The sequence below is a fragment of the Thermobia domestica genome, chromosome 14 (assembly GCF_964235325.1).
Source record: "Thermobia domestica chromosome 14, izTheDome1.hap1.1, whole genome shotgun sequence".
NCBI classification, from domain to species: domain Eukaryota; kingdom Metazoa; phylum Arthropoda; class Insecta; order Zygentoma; family Lepismatidae; genus Thermobia; species Thermobia domestica.
The window spans coordinates 39,335,794-39,354,538 of record NC_137467.1 but is presented as its reverse complement, the minus strand read 5'-3'; the positions used below and the strand labels follow the sequence as shown (position 1 = coordinate 39,354,538).

The following is an 18,745-nucleotide window of genomic DNA, read 5'->3' as shown; positions in this document are numbered from 1 at the left end:
ACGTCTCCTAGAGCTTTAGACAAGACAAAGGAAGCTATAAGCTGCCTCGAGAACTTAATTTACCGTTTTTAAGTCTTTGCTTATTAAGCTATTGCGTAAAGAAGGTAAAACAAACTATTTTAATGTTGAAGATATCGTCGTCAAATAATCGGATGATTTATAATAAATAATCGAATGATTTATAATAAATAATCGGATGATTTATAATAAATAATCAGATAATTTATAATAAATAATCGGATGATTTATATAATAAATAATCGGATGATTTATATAATAAATAATCGAATGATGTATAATAAATAACCGGATGATTTATAATAAATAATCGAATGATTTATAATAAATAATCGGATGATTTATAATAAATAATCGAATGATTTATAATAAATAATCGAATGATTTATAATAAATAATAGTCTTAATTTAGGGACACCGTAGTGTAGTGGTTAGAGCGTTGGGTTCACGTCCATATGGTCCTGGGTTCAATTTTCGGCATCCATCCAGTATCGTGAGGCAAACTGGGGACTCACGTGAATGAAAGACGTGACGACCACTAGGTCTAGAAAGCTTCTGGTACACCGATTAGTGACAGGGTGACGCAGCGCGTTGACCACGTACTCATGGTTAGGCTAGACGCAGTTCAGCCAGTCGCTGATAGATGGCGTTCGAGCAGCTCAGGCCCTCAAGATGGGCTGTTACGCCAGGTGGTGGTGGTGAATAGTCTTAATTTATGTAAAGTAAATTAGCGAAGAGAAATATATATATACTTGGAGATTTAAAAATATTTTGCTTTTTAAAGTGTGCTGAAAAGTATAAGCCAGTGTCATATCAATTTCATAAAACTATTATATATATTTAAAACGTACTAATATTTTTTTCAAATCACTGGAAACATGAATAGCAATTGTGATTAACTACTTTGAACGTAAACTTAGATTTGTGAGATTTTATTTTATCAACAAAAATATAACTATACGAAACATTATTTAAATATGCAGTTTTTTTTATGTATTACTATTACCACAAATATTCATATGAAAGTGATATGAACTTGAATATCACTTTCTAGATTGCTATGCAATCGAACTCCAAGCACGGGTATTCAATGTATTTTATTATTAAAATAGAACATGTGAAATTGTAGTGTTTTCATATACATATATTTTACAACTGTAAGTTAATATTTTAATTTATATAAATTTATACATGAATACACAGGATTTTAACCTTTTGAACTCATCTAGTTTTTGCTTGTGATAGTAATTAAATGCCTTGCATTTGGCATGAAAGTTTTAATTTTTTAAAAAAAGGAAAAAATTACAAGCGGTAAACTTTTAAAAACTCCCTGTATATCACAGGAGAGAATAGAAATGATAATTGGTATTCTATCAGTGCTTTCTCTTCCTTTCTTAGTGTGGGGCCAAGATCCGGGTTATAAGATGCCTGAGGAGAATTCAGAGAAAGGTATTTATGTTAATACACTTAAAATGTCATAGTAGATTGTATATATGTTGTTAGTTTGATACACTGTATATTTAAAAAGATCGTCGGGAAATAACCGAGATGGTAGATTGCATTAAATCGCTATGTATTTATGACGTATTGTCATATCCATTTACTTGAATATCTTCAGTACATTGTAAAAAGTAAAAAAAAAAAAAAAACTTTCTTTTTTAAAAAAAGTACAGAGCAACAAAGATTACAATTGAATAGCTGAAATACTCGCTCTTCTCACCGGAAGAATGTTTATGGAAATTCTTTCGAAAAGTATGTTTGAACCATGAGGACGCGTATTTAAATCGAAGTTAAATTATCAAAATGTTCAACATTCAATTTTGTAAGTGAAAATTCATTTCAAACGGTGTAGTCATTCCATGTCAATCTAAGTGCTAACTATTTCAAAAATTCATTTTAAAGGGTTCAACAGTTTCCTTATTTGTGTAATTTCAAGCGACTCGGCGTTGTGAATTTGTACAGCGTACAAACATACATACATTCTGGTTTTCAAAACTTCATTTTAAACGGTTCAACAATGTATTTTTGTTAAGGGCAAACGTACATACCTTTAGCTTTTCAAAAAAGATGTTTTATACGGCTCAACAGTGTGAATTTGTATAGAACACAAACATACATACATTCAGCCTTCCAAAAATTAATTTCAAACGATTCAATAGTGTGCGTTTGTATAGGGGTCAAACATACATTCAGCTTCTCAAAAATTCTTTTCAAACGGTTTAACAACATGGATTTGCATAGCGGACAAAGATACATACATTAAGCTTTTCAAAAATTAATTTCAAACGATTCAACAACGTGAATTTGTATAGTGGATACAAATATAAGCATATATACATTCAGCTTCTCAAAAATTCATTTCAAACGAATCATGGAGTGGATTTATATAGCGGACAAACGTACAATACATTCAGCTTTTCAGAAATTAATTTCAAACGATTCAACGGTGTAGATTTGTATATGGGACAAACATACAAACATTCAGCTTTCTCAAAAAATCATTTCAAACAGCTCAACTGTGTAAATTTGTATAGGGGACAATCAAACAAACATACACACATGCATCTTTTAAAAAATTCATTTCAAATGGTTCAACGGTGTGGATTTGTATAGCGAACAAACATATAAATATTTAACTTTTCAAAATTTTATTCCAAAGGGCTCAACGATGTGAATTTGTATAACGGACAAACGTTCAAACATACAAACATACATTCAGCTTTTCAAAAATTCATTTTAAACGATTCAATGGTGTGGATTTGTGAAGCGGACAAACGTACAAACAAACAAACATTCAATTTTATATAAAAGATTGATATTATTGCTATTAAATTAATAGGAATTAAATAGTACAGGGTTCCCACCGGCATGGCAAACCTGAGAAAGTAAGTGAATTGAACTTACTCTTAAAAGGTCCTGGAAAATTCAGGAAATTTTAAATACTGATTTTTTATTTATCAACATTGCCCCTTTTGCCTTACTCGCCTATTTGGTAGGAAATATTTTAGTAATAAATTAATTTGTTTTGGAAAGCTTCTCTATATACACACAGATACTATAATGTACATGCATAGATGAAGAACCCCCTGATGAGTTAAAATCTTGTATAGTTGCTTCTTTTACATTATATATAGACATAGAAATTTGTAAATCGTGACCTGGAAAACTTAGAAAAGTCAGAGAATTCGTGAATTCGTGCTCGTCAAATAAGTGGCAACCCTGTAAGTATCTTCTTTAGGAGTAACTTTTTCAAATTATTCGTGATAAGCTGTATTTCTGCTTTTAATCATAACTATAATCCATTGCGAAAATGGGAGGGCTCGAGCCCCTCCTCAAGATAAAGAAAGGAAATTTTTTTCACATAAATCACCGACATATATATATATATGATATTCAACATATTTAACACGGTTTATACCTCTTATATTTCGTAGTGAAATGTGGTCCCGTGAAATACTGTTACAACATTTTTAGATTGCATAATTGTTTCTGAGAAGAAATAATCAAAGGCAGAGAGAGATAGGGAGAAAAATGTAAATAAAAAAGAAACAGATTACGTAACAGGAAGACCTAAAAATGGATTGACTTAGTATATGATTCTGAAAAATGAACTCAAAACTTAGAATGAATCTCGCACGCAGGAAGTTCCATTCCCCTCCAGCGTCACTATTAATAATCACACAAAACAGGTTTGAATGAGGAATTGTACATGATTAAAATCTTCCACCTGCCTCGTGCACCCAACACATATCTTTTTTCTTCCCTTTTTTCTTCTGTACATATTGAAATATTATTACTAATACTACTACTACTACTACTACGTTCCAACTTTTTTTAAAGTTCTTTTTTTATAGTTTGTATTCCATAGCTAACCCATTGAGCATTTTCATCAATGTAGATTTTAGGAAAAAGAAAAGAAACAGAAAGACAGAAAAAATATACTTGTAAACTTCAGGTTTCTTAAAGTTTCATTCGTAACACAAATTTGAAAAAGTCCAAATAGCAAATTAAGTTTGACATTTCTTCTTTGCGGAATTTGATTTAACAAAATTTTTTTGTGATTCAAATAATCTGTTCCTTATGACATGACTCATTTGTACGTTTTATTCTAATAAGTGCTACAAACGGGAAAGAAAGAAGGCAGAAGAAAAAAGCTAAGAGACAGAGACGAAGTAAAAAAAAATATTAAACGTATGACCTGTTTCCTGTGAAACAGTGTTGCCAACGCTTAGAACTTTTTTCTTTCTTTTCTTTTTATTTTATTTTTTATCCACCTTATGGTGTGTATTCTTCGAGAAAGGAAGTGCTGGTTAGAAGCACGTGTTTGTAAATGAATGAATCGAGTCAGATGACTTAAAAAAAAAAAAACGCTTTTACGTTAGCAAAATGGGATGTTAGCAGTATTTTTTAAATTATATATTTTATTCACAACTTAGTGTATTATTTCTTTTTCGCATGTTCTTGGTTGTAGAGGAAGGTTCAATACTTTCTGTGATTTTTTTAGAAGAACGATAGGTATTAAATCTATCATAATTAGCAGTCTTAATTACTTTTAATTTTCATGTTCATGTGTCATCATCATAGGTATTCTGTCCTTATTGGCAGGTCACTTGCCGCAGCTGAGAAGTTTCGATACTCCACGGTCTTCCGCTAATCTCTTCGTCTTCACGTGTGACCTTTCAGCTTTTATATCTTCCATTAATTGTAGTCTCCTTCGCCCCTCCTTCTCTTTCCTACCACCATACCCTTTAGCACGTGTCTCATGATACAATTTCTTGTTAGGTAACGTCCCAACCAGTTTCTCTTCCTTTTCTCTATAATATTTAAAAGTGTTCTTTTTTTTCTCCCCACTATTTCTAACACCCTTTCATTCGTTTTTCGCTCGATCCAACTAATTCTCTCCATTCTTCTCCACACTCACATTTCGAAAGCTTCCAGTTGTTTTTCATCACTTTTGCATAATGCCCACGTTTCCACCTCATACAGTACAACACTCCACATGAAGCATTTTATGAGTTTTTTCTCAACTCTTTATTCAAGGTCCCACAAAACAGACTTTTCTTCCTCCTAAAGGCTTCTTTCGCCATTCCTATCCTTGCTTTCATTTCACGATCGCACTTCATGTCATTACTAAGAATACTACCTACATATCGAAAACTATTCACTTGTTCTATTTTCTCCCCTCCCATTTTTATGTTTGACACTGATCGCTTCGTTCCAATCATCATGGCTCTTGTCTATCTAATATTTATGTATGCAATTTAGAATTCGTATTGAGAAACAAATTTGAAATTTTCAGACTTACTTATTTTCTTCTTAGCTTCGAACGAGTTGTCCAAAGTTAGGAATGAATTTTAAAATAAACTTCCAGTGAATATTTAAGGATACATTTGCAAAATATAATAAAATACTATATATATATGTATCTTGATGTCATCAAATTCTAAAATATGTATTTATATAAATTCTCTGAACTAAGAGTTATGTTGTCAGAATTTCATGAAAGTATCATATTCCCATTTTGCTAGCAAAGTATAGCTTCTTCTTCTTCTTCTTCTTCTTCTTCTTCTTATTATTATTATTATTATTATTATTATTATTATTATTATTATTATTATTATTATTATTATTATTATTTATACTTTATAAATTGTGTCCCTTTTCAGTTCACAATTTGCTGGAAAAGAGATAGTTCGCAGTTCTATTAGAGTGTTACCTTAAATTCAAATTTATCTTCTGCTGATATATTTTTAATTTCTATATTTTCTCTCATTTTGACAATAATATACGTTGACGTATTAACATCCAATAAATATCCGAGGAATACAGTTGATTAGAGATTATACTAAAACAGTATTCTAGTTTGGTTTGTCTAAATCGTGGAGATAGTTTGTCAATTTAAATTTAAATAATAATAAAAATAAAGAACATATCGTACAAACTCTATTTACTTCATTTTTCTTTGTGTTACAAATTAAAAGTTCGAATATCACAGTCAGATTGACACTTCTTTTTTGTTCTTGCTTGATGCATACATGTTGCTTGACAACAATATCGTGTTTGTTGTAACGCAACATAAAATGAAGAAAAATACTTGTTGAAGAAACATCCGTAAATTTCTAGTTCGTGGCGGTGGGCATTTGAGAACTCTAGTATCTGGCAACAGTGTAAAGACGATTCATTCAACTGAAAGAGTTGATAGCATAAGATTATGTCCCTCTTTCGTTAGCTACATGACAACTCGGTGGAGAAAAGACAGTTTGCAGGAAGACAGGTGCTCATTTCAAACAGTTGTGGGTGAGTGTAGGTGTTAAATAGTGCTGAACTTTGCCAATTCTATTGACGCAATAAAAACTGAAGGGAAATGGGGGGGAGGGGAAATATCAGAGAAAAATGAACGGCGCGTGTTTCTTTTATATAAAAATCGCGACAACAGACAAAGTAACCGCTAACAGGTGCGTTATGGGGGTGTATCAGATCGGTTTGGACAACGAATCAGGTCAGAGCAGTAGTCAAATTATAGACTTACATCTCTTGTGGAAGTTTAATCCTGTTTCCACCACCTACAATTCATCATAGGTTCTCTCTTCTTTGTTGGCAAAACACGAGGTAATACTTTTTCCTAAAAATCCTCTTTTTCTTCTTCTTCACCATACATATTGGAACAGGAAATGGCGTCAAGTTTTGTAAGTCAAAAAAAAAAAAAAAAAATGTCGGAATGTTGCACGTTTCTTCATTAGTCTATGTTAAAAAATACAGAAAACTCCAGAAGAGTTTTTAGTCTGATTCTAGTAGAACAGATTTTTAAATCTAAATTGCAAGATTAGACAGTTAGACCTATCAACTTTCTTATCTCAAAGGCAACGCCTACCATTTATATCAGTCATTTTCTTAAGCAACGTGGTGGAACGAAAATCTCGTAATTTTAAACATCTTCTTGAACAAAATTAAAGAGAAAACGCTGATTCAGAAGAAGGAAATAGTGTTAACAAGCAGAGAAAGTGTGAAAAACACATTTATCATAAAATGCTTCGTGCTTAAGAACAACAGCCTTAAAGGACTTTGTACATGAATACGACTCAGTAACTGTACTTCTTTTCTGAATGAAAAGAAATCTTTGAAATTGTAAATTTATACTTGGTCGTTAAGATTTCAAGTGGAGACAGAGACAGATTGACTGTTGAAAATCAGCTGAACTGGAATATCTACATGAAATAAAACACTTATTATATGTACAAGGGTACAGGTAGGAGTAAGACTGCGTAATTTCTTACATATCTCTTTGAAGTAAAATGAAACGTATAGTTGGTTAAACGACTTCCTACTTCCTCCTCTTCTGCCTTTAGCCTAGTTTAAGAACCATGCCGTCAGCATTGACAAACCGACTTCTGTAGCGTAAAAGAATAAACAGTGATATTCTTCAACACGAATCAATTTATTTAGACAATTTTAGCAAGATAAAATTTTCTCAAGAGTTTTACATTACCAGTCTTTTGCGGAATCAAACAGGATTCGCAAAAAATTTCCTTTAAAGATAGGTTTCTGGTTAACAAAGGTAGACCTATGCTAAAAAAAAGTAAACTATGTGCTTGCGTATATAATAGAAATATTGAGATACTGTACTACCTTATTCAATTATAATATTTGTTTCTTCTACGAATTATACAAGTAAAACTTACAATGGATAGAATCAAATATTGTATACACATTGTCTTTGATCATTGGAGGGTTTTCTGTATACATTGCTATTTCACTGTTCGGCTTCCCATAGACACTTTAGCTTGAAAAACAACACTAAGCATATCAGAGACATAAGGCAAGCTATTGTTACAATTCCTTTAAATTTTGACAGCATCTTGATAAGTCTTTAGCTCACACTCTTCTTCCAACTCAATGCTTTCATGTCTCTAGACCAGTTAGGAAGTAAATTAAAATTAAAAGTAACAGTTAGAGAATAAAATTAAAATTAAGAGTTAAGGAATAAATTAAAATTAAAAGTAAGAGTTATGGAATAAATTAAAATTAAAAGTAAGAGTTAGGAAATAATTTAAAATTAAAACTAAGAGTTAGGAAATAAATTAAAATTAAAAGTAACAGTTAGAGGATAAATTAAAATTAAAAGTAACAGTTAGGGGATAAATTAAAATTAAAAGTAAGTACTAATCTTGCATCCCTCAAAAAATGTTTTGTATTTGTTAAAACGATTTCAACTCCCTGTAACAATTTTCCGGCTTATTGTTGAATTTTGATCCACATTCTTGAAGCACCACAATTAAGGAAATGAAATATGAACCCATAGGGAATTAACTGATATTTGAAAATAATTTTGTAAAAACTACATTTCGTTAAAAAGTTGCGCGATACCGAGGGGCTTTGTGCATATAAGGTCAAATACGTAAGTATAATAACAAAGGAACGAAGACCTTTTTCGCAATGTAGTGTATATGCACCTGATTTCTCACAGGATGTCTAAAAATTTGCTAAACGCTGTCTTCTGGAACTTAAAATTTTCCGTTAATGGACATACTTTGATTTCCGTTGTCTGCGTAATGCAGTTTCTGTTTAATGAAAAAAGAAATGTTAATGGAAAAAGAAATTAACACTTTTTTAACACCCATTTCCGTGTTCCCTGAGGGTATACGTTTATAAATACTCATTTGTAATATTTCAAGTAAAACTCAATGCTCTCTATTGGAAAGATACGACTGCGTATTTTACATGATCCTATTTCTTATACACACGTTGTTTCTCTGATAATTTTTGTAAGCGTACCTTCTTGTTACACTTGAGAGAAAACAATCAAGATTCCTACTTTCCTTACACTTTTTTATATTATCGAAAATCTTTAAGCTTCTGTCCAACTTTAAGAAAAACGAAAAACTTTAACGAAAAGTTGAAAAACTGAAAAACTTTAACGAAAAACTGAAAAGCTTTAACGAAAAACTGAAAAGCTTTAACGAAAATTAACGTAAAGAAATTATAAAATAGACTTATAGATTCTGCGTGTCTGACTAGCTATTCTATATACACACACACACAAATTATATTTTCGTAATGCACCTCAACAAATAAGTATCCACGTAGCTAAGAACTATCAATAATGTACAGTATCAGTTGGTTAAAACTGTTGGTACTTGTATTTATATAATACAATGTATTTTATAGATTTCTTTAACGTTAATTTTTGTTCAAGAAGGTAAATGTTAAAAATACAAATAAATGTTACTTACATTCTTTAAATAACTAATTGCTCTCGTCTTTAGTGCGAGCAGTCCCGGATTCCATTTCCGGTTTGGACAATTGGTCGAAAAAGTGTAGCAACATTTTAAGTCAGCCATCCTGTGTAAGGTTTTCCTGGATTCTCCTCATTCATACCAGGCAAATGCCGGGATGGTACATGTCCCAGGCCGCTTCCTTCCTTTCCCCAATCCTGTCTTCTTTCCCTTCCCTCGGATAGTGTGATCGCCGAGGGACGTCATCCTTCATATGTGACGGGCTAACATGCCGAAAATGCCAGCCGAAAATGTCGGGCAGAAATGCCGAAAATTCAAAAATCTAATTCCTAATTCTTTAAGTAACTAGTTTTACATTCTTAGTTCAGATTTACTACAATTTAAAATATATATTCGTAAGGTTCCAGTTATTATTATTATTATTTCGTTGAGATGCACTAAGATCTCAAATCATATTATTAACTTGCACAAATAATTACTGTATATAATGCTCATATTATAAATCTATAACATTTTTTTAATATTTATAGCTTTCCTTAGAAAGCGTTGTATATAAGCATTGACAAACTAGTTAAATAACAGAAGCATATATAGTAATGAGTAAGCTTGTTTTCCTAATCAGAATCAATATGCTGTGTTTATTTTCACATGTATTGAGTGTCGATATTCGTTAGAAAGTATTAGTTTGGGAACACTTCATGTATTTCAAGCAAGAATTGAGACGGTGGCTGGAAGAAAAGACACATAGGCACTCAACGACTGATGCAAATTAATATATCGCGTTTTATAATGAATTAAAAATGATAAAATGATAAAGGATGATGATGAATGAGTCTTATAATAAAATGATAGAAATTAAGTCAACGAAAGTTTATCTTTTACGGAACTTTAAATTGCTTTCCTTTAAAAACTGGTTTTTAAAATTTATATAGTAATTCATCGAGGGCAGAGATTTCTTTTGTGACATATATATAGGGTGTTAATGAACTATACCGACAAACTGTAAGAGGTGATTTCTCACATCAAAATAAGAGAAAAAGTTCATATGGACCTATGGCGAAAAGTGTATCAGAGCTAGAGCTGTCCAAAATCGCGAAAAAGCTTAATTTCAAGAGTCCTTATTTCGAATTCCAGAAACTGTGGATAGTGGTCCTTTTCAGCGTAAAGGAAGCCACGCATACACAATCCAAAAGTGGATATTTCTTCAATTTTCAATAGGTGTACAGGGTATTCCCTACAGGGTGTAATTCTCAGATATGCTCTCAATAGAGTTTTCAGATATACCCTGATTTCAAGGAAGGTCCAAAGTAGGCAGGAGGTAAGCCGTGACAACAATTGACATCCAATGCTTCGGAGGGAAGGCACAAGTGTTAGGAACAGACAGCTCCATGTTTTGTTTTTTTTTTTGTGTGTGTGTGTGTGTGTGTGTGTGTTCAGAATAACATGTGATGCGTGCGATGTATTTCGTCACGGTATATTTCACGTTTCCGTCACTTATAAGCGTGAATGAAAACATCACAACATGCGTTTTCCCGAATACGAGAGACCGTGTTGCTGACGATCTTAACACTTCCTACATCGCGCCAAATGATTCCGTGTTCACTGCTATCAAGACTTATCGTTTGCCTACTTTTGACCAATCACAAAGTCAGAGCATATCTCAAAATTCGATTGTTGGCATGTTTGGGAATTTCATTCTGCAGGGAATACTCTATACACCCATTGAACATTAGTGACATGTGCATTTTTGAACTGCGTATGCATGATTTCCTTTACCCTGATAAGGATCACCATCCACCGTTTCTCGAATTCGAAATAGTACCTCTTAAAATTTGGCTTTTTTGCGATTTTGGACAGCCCTAGCTCTGAAACTGTGCACTTTCCCCCACAGGTTCACATGAACTTTTTCTCTTATTTTGATGTGAAGAATAATGTCTTATAGTTTGTCGGTTTAGTTCATTAACACCCTGTATATGAGAGTGATTCAAGAAAGTAATGCCTCTAAGGAGATATCTTTATTTGTGTTTGACAGATAGCACCGGTACAGGTATAAGTAGAAAGCTTGCAATGTCAGCTACAAAGCTTGCAATTGTGGCATCATTTTTCAACATAGTTCCCATTACGGGCAACGCACTTGCGTCAAATCAAAACAACGTTTTTCACGACGTCGGCAAAGAATTGTGGTGGCTACTGGCGACAGCATTGCCTAAAAGCTGTTTCCACCTCCGCGTCACAACTGTATCGGTGGCCCTTAAGGTGATCCCTAAGTTTGGGGAAAAGCCAAAAGTCACAGGGCGCAAGATCCGGACTATAGGCAGGATGAGACAAAATGTCAACAACACTTTGCTAGCAGATGGGACAACTTTGAATATGTTAACGGAGGAGAGGACCTGTGGCGGTACTCCATCGACTGACACTTCGTTTCCGGGTCGTAATGGTGTATCAATGACTCGTCGCCGGCGATGAATGTTCCTCGGCGCACAACATTCCACAGTCAGAAATTCAACGACAGACCGCTCTATTAACCGGACGTTGTCACTGGATGCCATGGATTGCTCCATTACTCTGAAACGAGAAGAGATAGGAAGGTGAGACAAGTGACATTCTATAGCTTAAACATCAGTGCATTAAGGATAAACAGTTCAGAATGTTTGTAGTAATATTGGCCAAGTAGTGGGCTTGGAGGCATTAATTTCTGAATCACCCATGTATTTTTAAATAATAATATTAGGAACGTATGAAGGAAAAAAAAAAGAGAGAACAACAATAATGATTTTTTTTCTTTCTTCCAGGTAAAGTTTACGGAGCAAAAATCGTGCGGCAGCAAAAGAGGGAAGCAGAAAGTAAACCTCACATAAAGAGGCCGATGAACGCTTTTATGGTTTGGGCCAAAGACGAAAGAAGAAAAATACTGAAAGCGTGTCCAGACATGCATAATTCCAATATTTCCAAAATTCTAGGTAAGCTGTTGAATCCTATTCATTCTGTGATGCGTTTTGTTTTATGTTACTTTGTTTGTGCAGACAAGTACTGTGTGACAATTTAGTCTTCAGTAATTGGCTAGAAAATGAATTATTTCCTTCCCTATACACTAACACGGCTGCTGTAATTTCAAAATTAAAAAAAAAAAAAGTAGGAGCTACCGTATTAAACTTTCTTATTCCAATTCCTTAAACTAAATCGTGTTGAGCTGCAGTTATTAATTAAACATTTTCTTGTGAAATACAAACAAACATAAAACGTTTTCAGGATACTTCGCCTAAAGAAAAAAAACACGCCCAGAAATAAACTATCCTTTGTAGATTTTTCCATAAGACGTAACTAACACCATATGTTAGGAGTATTAATAAAATATTTTATAAAAGCACGGTGCACCATTTATTTTGATATGCCCTTGTAACATTTAAGCTAATGGGCAAAAAAACACTGAAATTGTATACCATGCAAATATTGGTAGGAAGGCATTGTTTGGCATACTCTGCAATACCATAAGATTAACAGTGTTGCCAATCCAAGATAAAGTTTTTTTTTTCAAATGGCACTACGTCAAGTTATTACATATTTTAAATGTACATGTAAAAACAAAAACACACACACACACTACCATACTTGTCATGCAGTGTTGCAACCAGTGGTGTTATTCTAATATTTTAACAACCAGTTATATATATATATATATATATATATATATATATATATATATATATAGAAAGAGAGAGAGAGAGAGAGAGAGAGTAAATGGATGTGGATAGGTAGATAGATAGATAAATATAACTCTCTTAGGAAACAAACCATACAGGGTAGACAAAAGCAAATTTTTTACTGGATAACACACAAGTGACAGGTAGTGACCTACACACCATCCTAATATTACAAGGTGGTGTCTCGAAATTAGGTAGCACTGCGAATATCTTGCTAACGAATTATCCAAGATAAATGGTTGTCAAAAAACATTAAAAAGACCTTAATCCAGCAATGGATCAACAATTATTGATAATGGTATGTACTCGCTTCAAATATAAGTAACCTTCATCATTATACTCATGTGATCCCAATTCTCACGCTTGATATCTGAGCATTTAAGATTAAGAAATAAATGCTTATACCCGGTTCTTTAATCCTGTAGCTGTAAGAATTATAGTTAAACTAAAATTTACTGTTCCTGGGTATAACTGAGTAAAATTTACTGTTATGTCTGGATACAAGAAACGGTTCTGCGAACTCGAAATATTTTAACAACCGGCTCTAGCGAACCGGCTGCATAGCACCACTGATTGCAACTAAAGTTTGAAACAGAGAACGCTACAGTATCACAAACATAAATATTGGTGACCTTTACATCAGAAAAAGACAAATGAGGCAGACGGAACAATGGACATACAGAGTACTTTAGTTTCTAATACTATGATCATGATATGTTGGTTTATGAATAAATACGAACAAAGTTATAAGAAATTGAAAATTTGATTAAAAAAAAAAAAAAAAAACTTTATTTCGAAAAAGTGTTTAGATAAGCACTTCACCCAATTGCATAGATGGTTTTCAATAGATGTGAAGATCACAATACCGTTTACTGCAATTTGATATCTTAAACCATTTTGGAAAGATGATAAAAATTGTTAAAGTTTGAAACACTACTTAAAATTATGTAATTTCGAGAACTCACTGTAATTACATCTACCAAAAGGTATTGTTGTAGCGTTATAAAAGCAAAGTAAATGAAAAGTTGTTTTTAAAAGGTTCGTACAAATATGCAGTCTTAAGCAATGTATCAAATTTGCTATGAATGTACATATTTCTTTGTTTTGATTTTATTTTTTTTAAAAAATTATCATATTCTTGTATACCTAATATATGTTTGTTTATATCACGAAATCCGTAATAGTGTAACCTAGGGTAGAACCTCGATCTGTTTGTTGTATAATGAAATACAGATTCACTATATACAAAAGGTTATATATCAGATGTTCTAAAAATGTCACCCACGGACAACAGAGTGTTATTCTAAAGGTAAAAATAAAGCGAAAATGCTTTATGATGGTATACTCTCCGGGGTTCCCTTCATCCGCAATGGTGAAACAAAAATTTCACTATGTGACAACGTCGTTAATTAATTTGAAACCATTAGCATTACTCTACGAATCCATTAGGCGGTTACATCGACTGTTAGACTAATAGGTGGTGCTAGTATCAACGTCTATCGACTTTAAATGCTATCTGGAAAGAATCGATATAATTATTTGGTGGATTGGTAGATCTACTCTGTTTTGTTTTTTTAATCTACGACGTTGCCACATAGTGCAGTTCTCGTCTCCAGACCAAGACTCCAAAAGTATACAACTATATTATGTATACTTGAGTGCTCAATAGTCGGTAGGCGATATTTTTAGAACACCCGATATATATGTAAAAATGTATATTGAATAAACAATACTATGGGCTATTTTAGTTCCATTTAAATACATACAATATAAATAAAGAAATTTGAAGAGTGCACAGTTTGAACACTAAATAAAAATTCTAATAAATTAAATCACCCAAGAGTCACAAAAACTTGCGAACGGTTTCGAGACACTTCTCATTCTTCTTCGGCTCATCGAAAAAAAAAAAAAAAAAAAAATTGTTACTAACATAAACTATGCAATGTATGAAATTTTCTGATTGTCCATCCAGTAAAATAAAAGTAACAGGATAAATTGTTGTCCTATGGTAAAATTTCTTTCTCTTCCTATTTATGGGTAATGTGCTTCTACATAAAATCACAAATAACAAACATTCAATAAACGAACTTGAGCTTATTTTCAGTTAGTTGTCTTGAACTGTGAATCATTCAGCAAACTGTTGATGTTGTAGTATACGTTTTTCTTTACATGCGCGGAAGAGGAGTACTTTGTAAACGTTGCCAGGTTTAGTTGACTTTTGGATGTTTCAAAGAATAAGAATTTTTATTCACTCTTAATAGATAATATCGCACCATATCATTTATCGCACCATATCATTAGTGCATAAGTTTATCACATTCTGTGAACCAATAATAGGTGTGTTTATAGCTTCCAAATGATCTAATGTATTGTTTTCTTTTGATGCAGGTGCTAGGTGGAAGGCCATGACAAATTCAGAAAAACAGCCCTACTATGAAGAACAGTCTCGACTGTCGAAACTTCACATGGAAAAACATCCCGATTACAGATACAGACCAAGGCCAAAGCGGACGTGCATTGTGGACGGCAAGAAGATGAGGATATCTGAATACAAATCCTTAATGCGACAGCGTCGTCAAGAAATGAGGCAACTGTGGTGTCGTGACAATGCAATGGGAGATTTACCAACCTTCTTGCCGACAAGTCTTGCATCAGCACTGCCACCTGTGTCATCGTCAGGTGATTTATCAGGTCTTGGTGTTCCACAGACGGCAGCTCCTCCCTCCACTTCAGTGTCGCCCCTGTTAACGACGTCAACTCATGGGTTGGTGAACGGAACGGCAGCTGGCAACAGTGGTAGCGGAAGTGACGCGGGTGGAAGCCATGCTTCCGAGCAAGCGTCGTCACTATTTTATTCCGATGGCCTATCGTCTAGTGAAGGACTAAATTTTTCACCCGAACATCCATCTATGAACTCTCAATACGAGTCACCTAGCCCGAAGCAAGATGACTATCGCAGTTGAAGAGAATCTACGGCATGTTTAGAAGCCATGTTTAATATGATACACTCACTGAGAAAGTTTTAAACAAAGAAAAAGAAATCACCATCCATGTTATAAAATATTTATTAATGTATGCTTAAGAAGAGAAAACTGTTTTTACCCCGTCAAAATATTTAAGATATTCTACAAAAGTAAGTGAATTACACTATATGTGCCATTGTGTTTTTACTGTGAGTTAAACTTACCTCTGGAAGAGGAACTACTTTGATCTCTACGTACCCCGAAAAGAAGTATCAAATAAGTGTGCTGTGTACTTAAATAATTGGTGAAAGTAAACACACTCAGAACGGTACCTTATTATTATTATTATCATTATTGGCTGTTGTTTACCGGTACTGAGTAAAACAAATGTGCAACCAAGTCAGTACAAAATAATGTACCTTTAATGTATCACTACTAATGAGATTTTATTTGTAAATGTAAATATATATACACACACAAATATAAAAGTATTTCACAAGGACAGTGTTCAATGTAAAAGTTTCTTAAAAGGAAACAGAATATAAAGAAACTTATCATTAGTTTCTAAACGTTGGACGTATCTCTCTTTACCAGGAAACTGCCAGAAAAAATGTTGGCATTTCATATGAATGGACCAGTAAAATACATTTAACATTTAATCTCATGGTTGTTTCATAGGGTAGATGTCACAATAATTTATATTCTATAAATGGAGTAAAATTGTATAAGGTACAGTATGGCAAAGATCAATTCGAATCATTTAAAAAAGTAATTGATTCAAATTCAGTAACGTTACTTGATAGTTTTTTTTTTTTTTCCGGAGATTGGCACAACTTACTTTGTGAATATATATTATATACATATAAAGTGCCATAGAACATGGTATTACTACTTACAAGCCCAGTGTCAACTCTTCAAGTATACAGCATAAACTCACATTAATGTAAGAGATCGGTTTATAAAAAATATTAGCTTCGTTGTATCATATGTGTATACAATTTCTAATTGTTTGTTTGTTTGTTTGATTGTTGTCAGTGGAGTCTAAAAAAATATATATATAACTATATAAATAAATAATGTGTGTATGTATATATATATATTTCTCTCTTTTAAAGTGTAGAAAAAAAAACTTGAGCTTTGCCGTTTAGAGCTCAAGTTTGTGTGTGTGTATATACTTATCCCCGTTTGTGCTTGCCGAAGATGCAAATTCAAAAGTGCAAAAGTGAATTGTTAATACTGCAGTTGAAAACTGCATTAGTTTCAGTTTCAATTGCATCAGTACAATAGATAATGAAAAAAAATGGGACTTTATATTTCAGTTTTGTGGTAAATGGAGTTTTACAATTCTGGCCTACTATTAACACCATTATAATAATAGGTCTTGCACTAAAAGAAAAAAAAAAGTGTTTAAGGTTTCCTACAGAGAGAGTGAATTTATAAACCAGGACAGTCATATTTAATATAGGTATGTAAAACATTTGTGCCATTCCCCACTCCGGACCCTGTTTATAATGTAACAGAGGAACATGCGCAATGAGTACTTAAGGCAAAGAAAAAGAGCATTTTTTGTGGAGATTTTTTTTTAATGGTGCAACTATGTTTACCTGCATTTTCAACAGTTAAAAAAAAGAATCAAAGTTTCCAAATATTAATGAATGTATGAGTGATGTATGAACTTCCGAATAATAGTAATAATTTAATTTAAGATAGAAAAAAAAGGAAGAACGTAAAATTACGGTCTAATGTCGTCGTGTACAGTTTCAAAAATGTTTTATGCACTTTAAATAAAGTGAGAGAGAGTTATCGAGTGAATTGAGCAAAACTTGAGATTTCATCACTTTCTATAAATGTATGTGTGTAGTTAATTTATTTTATAGAATTAAAATAAATAAATAAATAAATCTTTATAAAAATACTATCGTAGAAGCTATCATTTTGGTAGCTCGGTGTGTCATTCTTAAAAAAAAAAAAAAGTTGCAATGCATTTCAATAAATGTGCCAAATTTTTTTGTTATTATTATTATTATTATTAATATTATTGCTATTTCTGTGCCACTGTTTCGCTTTTCTGTTTCTTTATATCCTCTACATGTCATGTTTTTTTCTTTTCTCTTTATATTAATGTCAGATTTTTTTCTGACATATTATTTTAAATACATATTTCTTGACAATACAACAGCTATGGTTTTTATTTTAAAAAAATACACATAAACCATAGCAACGTTGTAACAACATATTTTTTTAAAAAACATTACGTGAATATGGTAGATGGAGAAGAACTTTTAAGATTAAACATAAAGTAAAATAAAATAAAATATGATTTCATAGCGTGTATAAATGTACGTTGTCAGGGTAGTGTAGGTAATTGTTATGCTCAACGTTTTATGAAGGTTTACTAGTCTGTGATGCTCTAATTCAGTATGTACATATATATAAGAAAAAAATTATCATAGGTGGAGCCAGTGAAGTAATGTAGCTTCTTAAATCATACCATTATAATGTTGTTATTAGTGAAGAATTGGTAAAAAATTTATTTATTCTTGCCCCCTCCCAGTTTTCGGTAAAAAAAAATAATCATGAAATGTGTCACTTCACTTCTTCTCTAACAAATAAATAAATAAATAAATAAAATTATTGTAAAAATGATTTATCACTTTGTTTTACAATTCGACGTATTGAAGAGTTAGAATTCCGTACTTGCTCAAATAAATCTTGAATCGAAATTTTGTGCAATATGTATTTGATACATCATTTAATACTGCAAAATTTGTTACACGTTTCTCAAAGAATTAAGCAATGCCAATTCAGGCCAGAAGAAAGATGACTGACC

At 32.5% G+C, this 18,745-nt stretch overlaps 1 protein-coding gene across 7 annotated transcripts in view; it reads left to right on the top strand.

The window, feature by feature from the left end:
- Positions 1-18,489, top strand: part of LOC145669646 (uncharacterized) — a 995,784-nt gene extending 977,295 nt beyond the window's left edge. For 6 of the 7 annotated variants that reach the window (XM_081737888.1, XM_081737887.1, XM_081737889.1 and 3 more), the window contains 3 exons: positions 1,417-1,467; positions 12,044-12,211; positions 15,341-18,489. In XM_081737888.1, the coding sequence (XP_081594014.1) occupies positions 1,417-1,467; positions 12,044-12,211; positions 15,341-15,915 (794 nt within the window). In that variant the 3' untranslated portion in view covers positions 15,916-18,489. The remainder of the gene's footprint in view (positions 1-1,416; positions 1,468-12,043; positions 12,212-15,340) is intronic. The other variant, XM_081737893.1, reaches the window with a different exon arrangement.
- The last annotated feature ends 256 nt before the right edge of the window (positions 18,490-18,745 follow it).